The sequence below is a fragment of the Macaca nemestrina genome, chromosome 6, assembly GCF_043159975.1.
Source record: "Macaca nemestrina isolate mMacNem1 chromosome 6, mMacNem.hap1, whole genome shotgun sequence".
Taxonomy (NCBI): domain Eukaryota; kingdom Metazoa; phylum Chordata; class Mammalia; order Primates; family Cercopithecidae; genus Macaca; species Macaca nemestrina.
Genome location: NC_092130.1, coordinates 28,421,173 through 28,438,480, shown reverse-complemented (window position 1 = coordinate 28,438,480; position 17,308 = coordinate 28,421,173). Strand labels below are relative to the sequence as shown.

At 42.5% G+C, this 17,308-nt stretch overlaps 2 protein-coding genes and 1 long non-coding RNA gene across 5 annotated transcripts in view; 2 read left to right on the top strand and 1 right to left on the bottom strand.

Annotated features, from left to right (window-relative positions):
- Positions 1–17,308, top strand: part of LOC105466837 (uncharacterized) — a 68,955-nt gene that overhangs the window by 1,260 nt on the left and 50,387 nt on the right. The gene's annotated exons all lie outside the window — the stretch shown is intronic.
- LOC105466838 (glycine receptor alpha 1) overlaps positions 1–17,308 on the bottom strand; it is a 103,385-nt gene that overhangs the window by 58,153 nt on the left and 27,924 nt on the right. For both annotated transcript variants that reach the window (XM_011715916.3, XM_011715917.3), the window contains exons 2-3: positions 11,583–11,710; positions 5,993–6,060 (exon numbers count right to left, since the gene is read on the bottom strand). In XM_011715916.3, coding sequence (XP_011714218.1) covers positions 5,993–6,060; positions 11,583–11,710 — 196 coding nt within the window. The remainder of the gene's footprint in view (positions 1–5,992; positions 6,061–11,582; positions 11,711–17,308) is intronic.
- Positions 1–17,308, top strand: part of LOC105466836 (histone H2B type 1-J-like) — an 88,389-nt gene that overhangs the window by 69,150 nt on the left and 1,931 nt on the right. The window contains exons 4-5 of the mRNA XM_071098188.1: positions 6,791–6,889; positions 8,608–8,715. The gene's annotated coding sequence lies outside the window, so the exon portion shown is untranslated. The remainder of the gene's footprint in view (positions 1–6,790; positions 6,890–8,607; positions 8,716–17,308) is intronic.

Below are 17,308 nucleotides of genomic sequence, written 5' to 3'. Positions count from 1 at the left end.
GTATAGTCATACTCCTGTACTGATACATTTAAACACTCTTTTACTTATTCAGTTGTATTCATATGCACCCACATTCACATTCACATGCACATGCACATACACACACGTAAACATGCCTACTCAAATGCAGATACATACTTAAATATCTTTTTATATATTCACAAATATCCACATACAAATACCCAAAGAAAACAATACACTCCATGCACATTCGTTCTTAAGTACTTTCATATCTCCCACATATATGCAAACTCACGGATACATGTGTATTCATATGTACAGATTTCCACATATACAAATATAACCACAGAAATACACATAGTTATATCCATACCTATAGATGATCATACACATTTCTCTTTGAAGTTACATGTCTACACATGTTCAAATTAGCATCACATATACACACGTCCATGTATGCCACTGCACAATTCCACAGTCCCACAATATACACCTCCACATACACACTACACAGATCCATAGATGCTCCAGTGCACACACTTATGCACATGTGTCCAGACAAGCTAGAGGTTTTCATCTGAGTTTTAGCTCTTTGTAGACTACCAGAGGGGTTGCTCTAGATCAGGACTCTCTTTCCTCTTTTCCTTTGTACATTTCTTTCTTTTTCTTTTTCCTTTTTTTTTTTTTTTGAAGCAGTGCCTCACCCTGTCTTGGACCCTTGGTACCTTGCCCAGGCTTGAGTGAAGCAGCATGATCACAGCTCACTGCAGCCTTGACCTCCTAAGGCTCAGGTGATCTTCCTGCCTCAGCCCCTGCTCCAGGAGTAGCTGGGACTACAAGCATGTGCCACCATGCCCGGCTAATTGTTTTTTTCTTTTTAGTAGAGACAGGGTTTCACCATTTGCTCAGGCTGGTCTTGAACTCCTGGGCTCAAGCAATCTGCCCACCTCGGCCTCCCAAAGTGCTGGGATTATAGGTATGAGCCACTGTATGTGGCCTCCCTTGTACATTTCTGTTTCAACTTTTACCTTCCTCTTGCTGCACAGACTCAGAGAGAGTCCTGGAGAAGGTCAGATAAAGGACAGGCAGTCTCAGCCCTCTCCTTGTCAGGACTGGATAGAGACCCCTGTTGCTTTGCTGGCTGCCTCTCTGCTCTCAGGTCTGTTAGCTCCGGTGAATAAAGCCAGATCCTGGGAGGCAGGCAGTTAGGCCTGGGGACTCCAGCTGTTTATAGAGCTGCTATGCACTCCTGCTGTTTCTGGAGAACAAACACAGCCTGGAAAGTTTCTGACACCAGGACGATGTCCATATTACCTTGGACCCGTGGTACACACTAGCTCTTTGTGTGGTTGGAGAGGCAGAGCCCAGGCTGGAAGTCAGGGAGCCTGGGCTGACCGTGCCACTAATTAGCTGCGTGTGTGTGTCTATGGGCAAGTGCAATCCTCTCTCTGGCCTCCAGTTTCTATGTCTGTTCAAGCTCAAGTTCCCTTTTATCTAATTCTCTGTGATGAAAGGAGACAAGGAAGGCCTGAGTAGTCCCAAACATTCAGGAATTAAATATTTACATTTGGCTTAGGAGACCATGCATTGAGTTCAAGTTCTACCCTTGCTACGTATTAGGAAGATAACTTAACTTTTCTGATCCTCAGCTTTCTCATCTGTAAACTGGAGATAACCTTTCCCACTTTATGGGGGTTGTTATCAAGCCTAAATTAGGTGGTGGATACAGAAGTGCTCTGTTCACTGTCTGGTGTGTAGCAGCATATAATGAGTTCTTCAAGAACAAGTTGTTTTTCTTGTTTTCATGCTAATACCAGTTTCCCAAAGATACTTTGAGTGACAAGAAAAGAGGCTTGGATGGGACAGGCATCCAAAAGTTTTGATTGGTGGAATCCAGAGGGAAAAGAAGCTGAAGGGAGGGGAACTAGTGACCACTGCAGACAGCGTCAGACCCGTGTTTCTATCACACGTGTTTCATGCTGTGTGACCTTGCTCAAATGACCTTACCATTCTAACCACCAGATTCTCTCTCCAGAAAACAGAGAGCCAGACTGGACAATTTCTTAAGTTTTTTTTTTAATCTGAGACTTTTTCCCCATATCATCTGTAAAGTAAGTTAAACACACAAATAATTAAGAAGCCAATGGAAAAAAATCATAGTACATAAGCCTTCATTTTACATCATCGACAGGTTATTGGGAACAGACTTTTAGTGAAATGACATACAGCAGTTTATCAAATAATGTTGTTTTGTTATAAGGTTGACGAGAAAATTGGTCTTGTTATAGTCATTTCGTTGAAAGTTGCAGGTTGTAAGAACCTATTGGTGATGTTAAGTGAGATCTTACTAGATTATGAAATGTGCAAGCTTGGAAATAGCACCCTCTGCCCTACTTTGGTTTAACTGTAATAAATAGGGAGAAAACTGTGTCATTTATGGTCTACCTTCAAGGCAGCACATCATAACTGATCCTTCATTTCCTGTCAGAAGATTATTTCTACTCCAGAGGACCATCTCCTCTAGGGTCCTTTGTTGATTATCTCCATTATCATTACTTACTATTTTCTCTTAAGGGGAGCGGGGCATGGCATGATATTGGGTTGGGTTTCCACTTTTGATGCACTTAGACTGTTGCTTACGTGTACTTTGTAGGTCCTGGTTCTCCAGTTTCTTTAGTTGGTGCTCTTTGGAGTTACAGCAGTGTGGCACGGCACAAACACTTATCTATAGGTTATGAGAACTGGATCTTAATCCTTGCACAGTCACTAAGTAGCTTTGTGATAGGATCTGTACAGATCTCCATTTCCTCAGTTGTAAAATGGGGAACATAGCATGCCTACTTTACAGAGTGGTTGTAAGACTACATATTTGGTGAAGGAATCACGTGAGAGTGTGAAAGTGAAAATGTGCTGAAAATGATAAATGGCATGTAACAATAGCTGGCTCATTGCATGTGCACTTTGTGTCAGGCACTGTGCTTCGCACTTTCCATGCTTTATCTCTTAATACTCACAGCAGGCCATAAGGTGGATGCTACCGGCATCCCTATTTTTAACAGATGAGAAAGCCAACTTTAAAATACCTTGGCCAAGATCACAGAGCTGAGCCTCAAATTTTGTCTGGGCATTGAAGACTGTGTCTAATTACTCTGCTACACTGTTTCTGTAGAAAGCAAAATGCAGCAGAAGTGAAGTCTGGAAAGGCAGTCAGAAGATGTGGGGTGGGAAATGGGGGGTGAGGGTTGTGGGGGTGGGGGTGGAGAGGAGAGGAGGAAGAAACCAAGGCTCAGAGAAGTCTAAGGATTGTTCAAGATTACACAGGAAATCATCAATGATAATGTTGGGACTGCAGTGTCCAGAGTCTCCATCATCATCACCATCATCAAAAATGTTTTGTGAGCCTTTACAAAGCATATACAATGATAACCATTTTTCTAGGCTGGGAATGGTGGCTCACATCTGCAATCCCAACACTTTGGGAGTCTGAGGTGGGTGGATCACATGAGGCCAGGAGTTCGAGACAAGCCTGGATGACATGGCAAAACTCCATCTCTATTAAAAATACAAAAATTAGCTGGGCCTGGTGGTGCATGTCTGTAATCCTAGCTACTCGGGAGGCTGAGGCACAAGAATTGCTTGAACCCGGGAGGCGGAGGTTGCAGTGAGCCGAGATTGTACCACTGCACTCCAACCTGGGCAACAGGGTGAAACTCTGTCTCAAAACAAAACAAAACAAAACAAAACAATTTTTCTCTACACACTACACATAATAACTTAATGATATCAGTATGTTAATTACCATTGGGATTTTACAGATGAAGAAACTGAGGCTTAAAGACGTGAAGCAAATAAGCTCCTCGCAGACAGAGTGAGCTCAGTGTATGTGACTCCAGAGCTGGGCTTTTAGTCACCACAGGAAGTAAGGCTATATCTTTCTTTTTTAGGAATCTGTTTGAAGGAATTAGGTCTGTGTTTGGTCATTATTGGGAAATGAGTGCAGATATGTGCACTTGTCCTCAAATAACCAGGTCCTTTACAGAACCAGGTGGTCCACTCCCTGACTTGGCTTGATAACCATTTACCATTGAGGAAAAAGAGTGGAAGTGTCAACATTTACTGTACATATTATGATTAATACAAATGTCAACATGCTTCTGATCTTGGAGGAGGGGAGGAAAAGCAGAGGGGTTCATTAAGAGTGCTTGTAAGATATCCATTCAAAGGTGGAAAAAAAGTGGCTATTTATTTGACCTGGATATCCAGTGAAAAGCACCCATGTTTGTTCCTAGCTAACAAGTGGAACCATCTCCATTTGGAGATAAGAGGCCTGTTACTTTAGGGAGTTTCACCAGTTGTCCTTTGAATGTGGGCATGATCTTCTTGACCATATCAAGACAGGCCTGTTTGCAAAAGGACAGCTTCTAGACCATTTGCCACCTCATCTTGAACTAAGTGATTTTTGCCAGTCTGGGACTGAAAGGTTGGATGTAATCCCCATAAAGGGTTAGAACCAAATACTGGTTTTAATTGATAAGCAATATAATTGATTTGGTTTATTTATTTTTAAAAAACTGTTGAGTATCTGTTACTCAATCACTGTGCTAGCTGCTGAGGTTCCCACAGGAAATGAGACAAGAAACCAGCCCCCATATAACTTACAGTATAGTGACAGGAGGGACACATAAGCAGGTTGGTACAGTGGTAATTGTAAGTGGCAAGTGCTATTGTGGAAACTGTAAAATGTGTCATGAGAATGGACAGAAGGGACCCATGCCAGCCTTGGGTGAAGAGCACACGTGAACTCACACACATGACGTGCATGTTAGAGTGGGGAGGCTTTCTGTGGAAATAATTCTAAGCTGAGTCTTAAAGGAGAATAGGAATTGGCAAGGGAAAGGAGGCTGGAGTGGGTGCTCTGGGCAGTGGCCTAGCAGCAATCACCAGAAGCCTGTAAAGCAGGGAGTGAGGGACAACCTGGCTAGAGAGCTGTAAGCAATCGGTGCAGCTAGAGGATGCAGCGGGAGAGGGAGGAGATGAAGCAGGGTTATTCACAGGGAGCTTCCTCAGCTTTGCAAAAGAATTTGGGTTTAACACTGAGGGTGATGGGGGAGCCATAGGAAGGATTTAAATCGGGGCAGTGGAGTGGTTAGATTTGTGTTTTGGAAAGGCTAGTATGGGAAAAGGTAGACTGGAAGGGGGCAAGTTGGAAGCCAGCGAGAACCCTTTGCAGTCATGTAAGCAAGCCACGATGGAAGCCTGAACTAGATTAGGGGCGGGTGGATGTCCAGAAATTGATGGGTTAGAGTTAACTTTAGGCTGCCCTGATTATTTTTTTTCACAAGCTAGATCACTTCCTTAACATAAATACAATTGACTTTTCTGTTGAAAAAGCAAAAAAGTCTGAGAAAAGTTTAAAAATACCATTATACTTATTCATAATTACTAATTTAATATTCACCCCTTGCAGACATTTGAAAAATATATAAATACTGTAGGAAGAAAATAAAAATTATTCATAAGTTTATAATTCAGAGATAATCACTGTCACAATTTTGGTATTTTTTTCCTAGGCATTTCTTCTAGTGTAATGGATTTATTTTAAACTTTTTTACTGTGAAAAGTTTTAAACATATTCAACAGTAGAGGAAATGTACAATTAACCCAATATACCCACTTCAGCTTCTATAACCAGCAGTCTTCTGCCATTCTGCAGTTGAATGTTAAACTTAAAAACAGGTCTTCACATTTTCTTTTACTCTAAAAATTTGACTTGTGTAATTTTGTTCTTGTAATCCTGGGCGTTTGGCAGGTGCTTACCCTGCTAGCTCTTTGGCAATTTTCAGATGTTATGTATTCATTCAAAACGTTTAATGTGACAGTAAAAACATCTGAGCCTCATGGTATACCACTGGAGACTTGAAAAAAACCCAGCTGATTCCCCACTTCCTTGATGGAGACCAATGCAGAGGATAAGTATTTCATGGAGAGATATCCCCAGCAGGAACTAACAGCTTGTGTTTTGACTACTCACCATGGTTGTCTCAGCAATGGAACCAAAGCTGTTGATGAAAATGTTGCAGCTCACGTTCACTGGGGGACCTGCCAATCAAGAGAGATTCCTGCTTAACCCCATGGCCATGGAAGAACCCACAGGGTAGGACTCATTCCCAGAACACTGACTTCTGGAATGGATCGCCTTTGGTGGAGGAGATCCTTGCTTACTCTCCACCCCACCCCCAAGCACCTGGGATTCCCAGCTACCATTTAACATCTCTATGCCAGATTTCCTGGTCCCCAAGTGAGCACCAGGTACAGAACACCAGAGGCTGAGCTGAAATGTACTTTCATTAACACAGGATAATTCATCATCCGCCATATGGTTGAAATTCCTTCCCCAAGTCCCATCGGCTGCCTTTCAGCCACAAATTAGTGGCTGAAATATATTTATGGCTACAACATTTGGAGGCCATCTTGGGAATTACAAGGAACAGCAAGCTCCTTGCCTTGAACTTATGAACCAAGAATGATTGTCTGAAAGGCATTGATGGGAATTACCAGCTGAGGAATTCAGAAGGAACCTCTGGGGAAGTCCACAGACTTTGTTAAATACTTTCCGAGCAAGTCTTCTGAATCCTACTGCAAAGCGTAGGAAAGAAATGCAGGCTTATTTACTGCTTTGCTATCTCATTGCTAGAGGAAATGTTGTCTCACTGAAGCCCAATCTCTTCACTTTATACTATTAATTATAGCAGTTGCCATTTACTAAACATTAGGGGGGTTACTGCTGTGCTGAGAGTATTATTAACATCATTTCATTTCATCCTTTCAGCAACTCCAGGAGAAGGTATGGTTATTACCTTCATTTTACAGAAGAGAAAACAGAGGCTCAGAGAGGTTATTTGTTCATGGCTACATAACTAGTAAATGGGTGAGTCAGAGTTTGAGTTCAGATTTGTCTAACTCCAAGGGTGCTCATCTTAATGGCTATTCTGCAGGAAACAGGTTTAGAGGAAGGAAGGGGCATGGTCCCGATGACACAGACAGTGGCAGAGTCCAGAATTTTCAGCAAGGAGTTTCCAAATAAGCTGACTAAAAGGGCTGACATAAAATAACCAAAGAAAAATGTGAGACTATGGGTAATAGTGGTAAAAGCAGCAGGAGTCCAGGCAAGAGAAGTTCTGGAGAATGAGGCAGGAAAGACCTCAGAAAGGTGATGACCTGGAGATGACTTTGAAGGTGAATAGGACTTGGATAAATGGTCACAGCCCTTCACATGAAGATTGTAATTTGCAATTTGTGATTTTCTTTTCAGGTCTACTTTCTTGATTCCTATGAGTTACTGAGGTAGGCAGGGCAGAATTCTTGTTCCTACTTTACAAAGGTAGCACCAAGAATTTTAGTAACTCACCTAGGCTCATTCAACTAACAAGTGGTAGAACCAGGACTTGAACCAAAGTTTTCTCATTGTGGAAAGAAGAAAGTAGATATGTCCTTATGCCCTCTGGAACCCATTGCATTCTGTCCCTCTTGAAAAAGTAGCCTAAGCATTTTGCTCAAATTAAGCTAGGATCAGAAGTCTTGGCATATAGGAGGGGACTCAGTCTTGGGATGAGAATCTAGGTTTTTCCTTCAAGGGATTATCAGTATCTCTGGGTTTTGGACATAACTCCAGCACTCACTGGTTGGTTGAACTTGGAAAAGCCTTTTCTCTGTCCTGGGCCTCAATTTCCTCATCAATCTGGAGAGAGAGTAGCTCTTGATCTAGGCAGTCAGTCTCAGCTTCAGTGATGTGGAATTCCTTTATGGAAGCTATCCATTTGCATTTCAGGGTTGTAAGATTTTAGGGCTGGAAGGTTTCTTAAAGGTCACCTTATCAATTTCTCCCCAAACTGAAGTGCAGACAGGTTTATCTGCAGTAGAATCATCTGGGAACCTGTTAAACTACAGATTCTTTGGCCCAACCCCATACTAGGTGAAACCAAATCTCTGAGGTTAGCCCAAGAGTCTAGTGTTCAGAGAGCTACCTGGGTGAGTCTCATGTACAGCCAGGTTTGGGGACCACTGCTGTAGACCAGCTACCCATTCAAGGCTGAGCGCCTGAATACTTCCAGCAGTGGGAAACTCATTTTTTTCTTGAGCAGCCCTTTCCATAGTTGGATAGCTCTGTCTGCAAAAATTTTTTTCCTTGTGCTGAGTGGAAGTCTGCCTCCTTGTCACTTCCACCTAAACAAAGGTCAGGTGGAAAAAACCTGAATGGTCAGGATTTTTCTCCTTCATTTAGACTCAGACCCAGGTTTTTGTTGTTGTTGTTGTTGTTGCCTCATGCCATTAAGATACCCCAAGGAGTTACTGCCTATGCCTTGAAATGATGTGCACAGAGTTCCCATCCAGTCCCTGCAAGTGTCTGGCACTGTGACTCCAATTATAAATTAGTTTCTGATTTATGTGTGTGAGAGGGCGCCAGCCAAAAGGATCCTATGGGGAGGTGTGGTTCATTGAAATAAATCTGAAATTAAATTATCCTTGAGAAAATTACAATTCAGCTGCCTTTGGCAGCAGGATAATGTATATATTTCATTAAATATTAAAGTTTAATTTTGCTTTTTTTTGGTATGTATTTGCATTGGGCTGTGCCCCTGATCCTAGGAGCCATTATAATACACAAAGTCATAAAGAAGACACAGAGTGACAGAGCTGGAATGGCATAGTCCTGCTGGATCATTTTACAGATGCAGAAACAGAGGCTGAGATACAGTAAGTGTCTCATTTGGGGTCATGCCTGTCAGGTAAGTAGAGGGAGGACTGGAATGCTGTTTTAGTGCCCTTTACTTCCACCTCACAGTGTCTTTGCCATTGTACTCTGCAGAGTGTGCTTGGTATTCCCGGCTACCCGTGTTTTCACGAGGGTCAGGAGCAAGGAAAATTTCTAGCACTTAAGGCAGCTGCTGCGTGATGGATCCCTCCGTAGAGTTTTTAAACGATACCGACCTCTTTCTATCATGTTGGAGTCATAGGGGCCCTGATCCTCAATGGCCTTTTCAGGAGCTCTATGGTTTGTATGGGGTTTTGGGGAATCTGATTTGTGTCGGTGGAAGCAGGAAAGGCATCAAAGGGCTCAGGGGCAGAAAATCCTCTTGGCAATTCTTCAGGCCTCAGCACAAAGGAGGGCAGAGAAAACTTCTTAGCTCCTGCGGTGGGGCTCCAGGAAGCTGCACCTCATTCTCAGTCAGGTTGGGGTTGAGGGAGTTAAGGCTAGTGCAGGGTTGAGAGGTGCCTAAAAGATGAACTGGTTCTGTAGATATTGGGCCCAAGTGTTCTGAGTAAGGTTCTCAGAGTGGGAAGGTTGGAAGGGCCTTGATTCAGTGGTCAGGATAAAATTTTATTTCTTAAAAATGTCCACTTCTAAGTAAGTAAATAAATAAATGAACAAATAAATAAATAAATCACTATTATTAGAAAAAGAATTAAGTTAGAGTAACTGGGTTCAAGTCTCTGGTTTTGACAGCATGACTTGAAAAATTCACTTAACTACTCTAAGCCCTAGCATATTTGTGGGCTCATTTATTTATTTATTCATTCCTTTATGAAGGTTTACTGGGGCTTTTCTATGTGTCAAGTACAGTGGTATGCACAAAGAATAATACACAAACTCTGGATGCACCCACATTCAACAGTTGAATGAGTTCCTCTCTCAGAGCAAGACCATGGCGCCTCTACATAGGATGGAGTTCTGAGAGAGCCCACCAGGGGGCGTGGTGGACTAGAATTCCTAAAAGCAGCGAGGGACAGAGGATGCAACCTGGTTGTCAAGGGCCCTAACCAGTTCTTGGAAGTGTTTGATTTGGCCGACAAGGTTTTTAAAAGAGACGACTTAGTTGTCAATTTGCAAGATTTCAGATAAAACCTCAGACTCAAGTCTTGTATTGGAAGGCCTGGCTGTACAGGGTCTGCATTCCTGCCTGACAGCTATCAACAAGAGCTGAGAAGTGGCTACCCTTAGATAAGCCCTATGTTTTCTGGTTTTATTTTCTTGTCTCCACCCCGCTTCATTCATATACTATAGTTGTCTTGCCCCTCTAGGTATCAGAGATTGTGACCCTGGTGAAGGCTTGAGCTGAGTGTGCTGGGGGCAGCAACGTTGTTCTTGACTTACCTGTCCTTGGAGTTATGCTAACAATGCTGGAAGCTATGGCCTCAGGAACAAGGTGCAGGGGGAGTGAAGGAGCCTTGAGGTAAACGGGGGAGAGTGGGCCCAAACAGAGACCTGGGTGCATGTCCCAGAACATTTTCTATTTGCAGAGTTGTGCGGAGCAAGCACTCTGAGAAGGGGACTGAGAGCAGGGGGCAAAGTGAGCAAATATTAGGAAGCTGTTACCACCTGTCACATGCCTTGTTTAGTCTTGAACGTGAGCTAAAGGAACAGTGAGCAAGGGCACCTGAAATCAAGGCTTGTCTAGGAGGCTGGCTGCAGGTCCTTGGAATAAGATTTTTGCTAGGGTGCTGGGAGGAAGGTCAGAGTGCATAGGCTGCCAAGGAGGTCCTTAAGACTGCACCTGCAGGGTTCTGCTTGGCAGTTTGAGATGGCTGCAACCTCCTGAGGCATCAGTAAACAAAGGGAACTAGTCTCTTGGTTATAGACACTAAGTTCCCATAGGATTGTGAGAGGTAAAAGAACCTTTTCAGATCATCTGGAGTGGAGTTTGTGAAATGGCAACCCATAGGGCATATGTGGGTCACAAACATGTTTTATTTGAATTTACATGTTTTAGGAATTAGGTAGTCTCACAGAGATCTCAGTATCTGGCTCTTCTTGGAATACTTGATGTTCTGGCAACATGGGGCCTACATTTCTGCAGGGCAACTAGAGACTGGGGCTAAGGAGAGGCTGCCCCTGTAGAGGAGCCTGTACCTCTATTTATTCATAGTCTCTACCACTCCCTATGGTCTTACTCTTGGTTTGCCTCACTGATTTAAGTTATCAACCCTGGTAGGCATTTGAAATTATGACTCTGATTTAGACTAAAATTCTTCAAAATTATTTGTTAGCCCATGGGAAACTTTCAGCTGAAGAATTTTAGTTGGGACCCCATTATTGAAAATAAAAGTGGAGCTGCTTGGGGAGGAGCAGCATGGGCTTGCTCATGATGCCCTCTGCTTCTCCTTTGGGGGCACCTGATGGAAGCCTGAAAGCTCCGGGAAGCGTATGTTTAAAAGCTGCCGAAGTAACCAAGCCCATCACTGCGCAGATGAAGAAACTGATGCCCAAAGAAAGGGAGAGACTCATCATCTAAGCTCAGAGAATAAACTCGAGCCCAAACTTGAACCCATTTCTCCACGTTCCATGTTTATCCTTCTTCCCATTATACAAGAGGTAGCAGATAGTTTTTAATTCACTTTTGGACTCCTGGAAACCAGAGGTGCTGTTAAATTGAGTCCTCTGAGGCTTTGTCTGGGCTTGGCGGGAGAAAAGACTGAATTGATTAAGAATATCTGCCTTGGGTAGAGGAAAGAGTCATGAGATTCACACTGTGTATTTACTATCTGCGTGCAATACCATGCAGCTTGCTGCTTTAATGTGGGAAAGCATTTCCCTGTGGGTCTGGAAGGAATGTTTTCTCTACCTTTAAAATTGGGCCTGATCCTGGCGTCATATCCGGAGGTTCTCCCCATTAACTTATCCAGGAAATCCGAGGGTGACATAGGCTTGGGTGCGGAGCGAGCAGCTTCAGCCTCCTTAGAAGCAGCAAGGCTAAGGAGGAAGAGAGGAAAGCAAAAGGTTAATGATGGCTCTTTCTCACACTGTGATCAGATCCCAGCCTTGTCCAACCTCTGTAGAACCACAAGAGTGTTCTTAGCTGGAGAAATGGGTAATATGGGTCCTTAATGAGGTAAGGCCCCGGTTAAATTGTTTACCCAGCCCAAATATCAGCCAGCATGGTATCCTGGCAGGCAGCCAAGTGTCTGATTGATGCTGAGAAGTCACTGACATTTTTAGGGCTTCATCTCTGGGATTCTGAGTAACCACACTTGGCAGCTGGGTGTCCCTGGGAGAGAAGAGTGGAGGGTGAGTCTTTTGGTAGACCTAACCCTGTGTTGGGCAACTGCACTCTCATAGGTCCATGGAGACACACAGACAGAAAGGATGTTAGAGATCAAATAATTTACCGTTTCCTCAAGGTTTATTTTCAGAATCAGAGTCACCAATTTTTTAAAAAGTTGCAAAGTCAGATGCATTCTGGAACACAAATTTTATCAGGCATTTTTACCTCAAGTCTCCTCAGAAGCTTTGACAAGCTTATGTGCTTGTACTTATGGGATCACTGTCTCAAGAAACATATACTTCAGAAAATCTCACTTGGGAAATTGAGGCCCAGTTAGCAGAAGGGACTGATGTAGGACCCAGAGTAAATCGGTAGTAGCCTACTTCACTGTATCGAGAGTTAGGTGATTAGAAATCAGACTGTGGGGATGCATCACACTGTTTCTGTCACCCCTCTCCCACCCCACACCCATTCAACAAAGTGGCTTTAGGGCCCCATTCATACCACAGTATGAATTACTCATGTATTAAGAACGTGACCCTCCCTCTGCCAAACTCTTTATTTATTTATTTAATTTTAAGTTCTGGGATACATGTGCAGAATGTGCAGGTTTGTTACATAGGTATACATTTGCCATGGTGGTTTGCTGCACCTATCAACCTGTCATCTAGGTTTTAAGCCCCTCTTGCATTAGGTATTTGTCCTAATGCTCTCCCTTCCCTTGCCCTCCACCACCCTACAGGCCCTGGTGTGTGATGTTCCCTTCCCTGTGTCCATGTGTTCTCATTGTTCAACTCCCACTTATGAGTGAGAACATGCAGTGTTTGGTTTTCTGTTCCTGTGTTAGTTTGCTGAGAATGATGGTTTCCAGCTTCATCCATGTCCCTGCAAAGGACATGAACTCATTCTTTTTTATGTCTGCATAGTATTCCATGGGGTATATGTGCCACATTTTCTTTATCCAGTCTATCATTGATGGACATTTGGGTTGGTTCCAAGTCTTTGCTATTGTAAATAGTGCTGCAGTAAACATACATGTGCATGTGTCTTTGTAGTAGAATGATTTATAATCCTTTGGGGTATGTATACCCAGTAATGTATTGCTGGGTCAAATGGTATTTCTGGTTCTAGATCCTTGAGGAATTGCCATGCTAAACTCTTAAAACATATAGATTTCAATAAGAGTCAATGTTGGAGTCTCAAAGGTTGAAGAACACTAATTTGGGTTGCTTTGGGCAACTGAGCTTTCCTAGTAGTGAAATTATATCCAGGAGATAGTTAGGAGCCATGAGCAGCACTGACATGTGCTTGTGGGACTGGGATGTTGGAGGAAATGCATAGAGATATGAGTGTGTGTGTGTGTGTGTGTGTGTGTGTGTGTGTGTAAGGTGGAAGCTTCTGTCACCTAGCCAAGCAGCGCATAATGTTCCCCAAGGATTTGTACCCAACCTGTCTTGTTCTTCCTCTCGGCTTCTTTTCTGGTCTCATCAGTTGTAACTGTTTAAGCAATCAGTTAATAATGGATGACTCTCAAATCTGTCACCACCCTGGCCTCTTCTTTAAAACCCCCTTCCTAATTTGAAAACACCTGTGGGACACATTTATCTCAATGTTCTGCCAGTGTCTCAAATTCATCTCCTAAACTGAACTCTACAGCTTCCTTCCCAGACTTGCTCCTTTAAATCAGTTTCCCCAGATGACATCAATATACTTCCGCTCTCTATGATTAGAAGCCTCAGAGCCGTCTTGTCTCCTTGCTCCTCCACCCCCTCAACACCCATAAACTCACTCACCAGGTGCTGATGTAGTTATCTGTGTTTGTGTTTTAAGAGCAGGAGTCATGGTGGTTTTATTTATTATTTGTTTGTTTGTTCTTTCATTCCCCACTGTGTCTACCATGGTGTCTCATACTTAATTGGTGCTCAGTAATTGCACAGTGAATGAATGAATGAATAATGTGCTACTTTAATTAATCAAATATCCTGGCTAGTAAAAAGTGTTCATAAATATTTATACATGGATTAACAATTTTAAAATAATTAGACTATTATACACAGTAATGGAAAATACTGAAAGCAATCTGGCATTGCTTTGAAGATTCAGAGGGTATTCTAGGACTCTTTAGACACTCTTACTCTTGCTTAATAATCTGAAGATCCTTACTCATATCCTGGGGAGCTAATTTTGATGGACAGGTAAGGAACAAATGCGCTTTAGTTTCTTTGTGTGTGTCTATGGATGTAGGTGAGTTTGTGTGATGTGGGCGGGTTTCTAGGTATGACTGTATAGACGTGTTATGTATACAGATGGATGGATGTGTATGGATGTATGTGGAGACTAGAGTGTGCATGGTGGTGTTTGCAGATGCATAGTGAATTGGGTCACATAGATATCTGCAAAATGTGAATTTCTGTGTTCATGTGTATGTATGTCAAGTATCACATTTAGTATGGGCATTTTTTGTGTGTATATGTGAGGTGTCTGTATGTGAGCTGTATATATACATGGGATACAGGCTGTGAATGTGTAAAATGCTTCTGTAGATGTATGTCTGTGATGTGCATATTGCATGTGTTTGTTTTTGAAATGTACTGTGAAACATAATATAGAATAATGCAAGAGAGTGAAAAGAACAGATGATTTGGAATTCATCCTGTTTTAGTCATTTATTAGCTGTGCTACCTTGGGAAAGTTACTTAACCTGTCTGAGGAGCTTTAGTTTTCTTACCTGTCAAATGAGTTTTGCATGAGGAATAACTGAGGTAGCATAGTTAAAAATACCTAGGACTGTTCTTAGAACACAGCAAGCGCTCGAAACATTGTTTTTCTCTTTGTGGCATGGTGTGTGTGTGTGTGTGTGTGTGTGTGTGTGTGTGTGTGTGTTTGAAGCAGTTCAGAGCGGGTCTGGGGCTGCTCCTTGTCTCACAGCGCTTTCAGCTGCACCATGGAGCCCACATGGCTGGAAAGCCCCCCCAGATGCTTCCCATGGCCCACAGTTGGGGCCACAGTCCATTCAGCACTGGACTCATGGCTGCTGTGTGCCTCTGGTGTGGGCAGAGGGGACCACAGGCATGCAATTAGTGATTTATGACTTTTCTGCTGTTATAATTCACTTCCAGAACCTCTCTAGAAGTGGCAGTTATGAAGCTTTCATAAGCTCCCTTACTCTCTCCAACCCCTCCTCTCTGATAATAAGATTTGGGAACGTAGTACTCCCTTCCAGCAGTTCCTGGAGCACAAGTGATCTCTTGGCCCTTAGGTCTCTCTCATAAGCCTCAATCCTATTAGGCAGTAAAGTGGGAGAATGAATTTGCCCCAAATTATCCCACACCATTTGCTATTGCCATAACATGCCATTTAATACCAGAATCCTCCCCAAAGCTGAAGAGTCTTCTGGTTATTCTAACTTGCATGTCTGGAATAAGGTATTTGCAGTCTGGTCACCCAGCCACTGGCTCACTTAAAACCTTGGCACTGAGCCGAAGTGGAGGGAATGAAGACTCCGGGGGGTTAAGTTACTGGCCTCGGGTCACACAGCACTTCAAAGACAGAAGGAATTAGAACTTACATTTTCAAGTGTTGACTTATCCAAATGCTACAACGTAAGGGAAAGTCCTTCGTAAATTGTGAAGAGTATAAAATCATGATAGTCATGCTATTATTATGATTTGTTTCTGAAGCTTGTTCTGCCCTGTTATATCCAAGCAAGTCAAAACATGTGTCTGAATTCTAGCAATCTGTATATACACTGCTCTGAATTTGCCACACTGAAAAATGGAGAGGAAATCGTTGTGAACTACCCAGTGATCCTCTGTTTTGTCGAGTGATTCACAATAGCATATTCTGGGAATCTCTAGTCCAGCCTCTCCCATATATTGTTTACCAGCTGTTTCCTGTTAGCACTTTCATAATTTTTGCCCTGTTTGTTTACTACCTCTATCATTCACTTAATTATTTTCATTAAATTGCCTCACTTCTTTCAAGCTTAAACTTACTTAAAAGGAAACTATATTTCACTACTCACAAATAGAAAACTAATATTACTTGCCATAATGGAAGAGAACCATAATAGCAAATACAATGACAACAAGACAAAAAGAGAAGAGTTTACAATTCTAGTGATCTGCCGCTTGCCAATGTTCTGAGCCCAAGGCCTCCTCTAAGTTACAAAGGAAGTGCAGCAAGTGTAGGACAGGCGTTAGAGGCATATTAACACCTAACGAGACTTCTGGAGATAATAAGAACGATTGGAAGAGAATTGGTTCAATAATGATTTATTGTTATTGTGTCAATCACTTCAAATCCTCCTCCTCCCTCACTGTGCCCTAGGCCAAAAATTCTCAACTCTTTTCCAAATACAAAGGCTCCATATTAATGCCAAAGTAGCTATGCCTCCCTCCACTTGATAATCCTTGTACATTTCTGTCTATATTTAGACAGCACAATTTGCACAGGATTATTCAAAACTCCCCCTCTCCACCCCAGTGAATCTGATGTGCTGTGCATCTGTGTAGAGTAAATATGCACTGGGGAGCTCTTTTAGTACCACCATTCCCAGTTAACTTAAGCATTTGCTTATAGACCATGAGCTGCTGGACAGAAGAGCTGGGAATGAATCTGAGAAATAAAACACTCAATTGTTAAAATTTTCTGACCTTATGACAGTATTTGGAAATGATGCAGTTTTTTTCAGGGATTACTAAAATATGGTGGGTGAATCAGACTCAGTTTAGGCGGATTTGATTAATGGTAAATTTCAGAAAGACAGTGAGGTCTTCTGAGACCAAGTTTTCTATTCCTTACTGAGAAGGCTTATTACGATAGATGCACTGACTATACAAAACATTAGACTATTATACACAGAAATGAAAAATACTGAAAGCAATCTGGTGTTGCTTTGAAAATTCATAGGGTATTCTAGGACTATTTAGACACTCCTGCTTAATAATCTGAAGATCCTTACATCCTGAAGAGCTAGTTTTGATGGACAGGATGAGGAACAAATATATTTTAGTTTCTTTTTGTGTGTCTATGGATGTAGGTGAGTTTGTGTGATGTGAGCAGGTTTCTAGGTATGATGTATTAGGTATGTTATGTATACAAATAGATGGATGTTTATGGATGTATGTGGGGATTAGAGCATGCACTAGACTTTCCACCACCTTCTGGTCAGGGGATTTGTCACACTAAGAGACTTTGGTACTTAAAGGACCTCGGATGTTACTCCTAATGACAGAGACCATGCAAAACTCCAGGAGTAGAGTTCAACAGAGGGGTTGGAGGCAGGGTGATGTAATGAAGTTGGG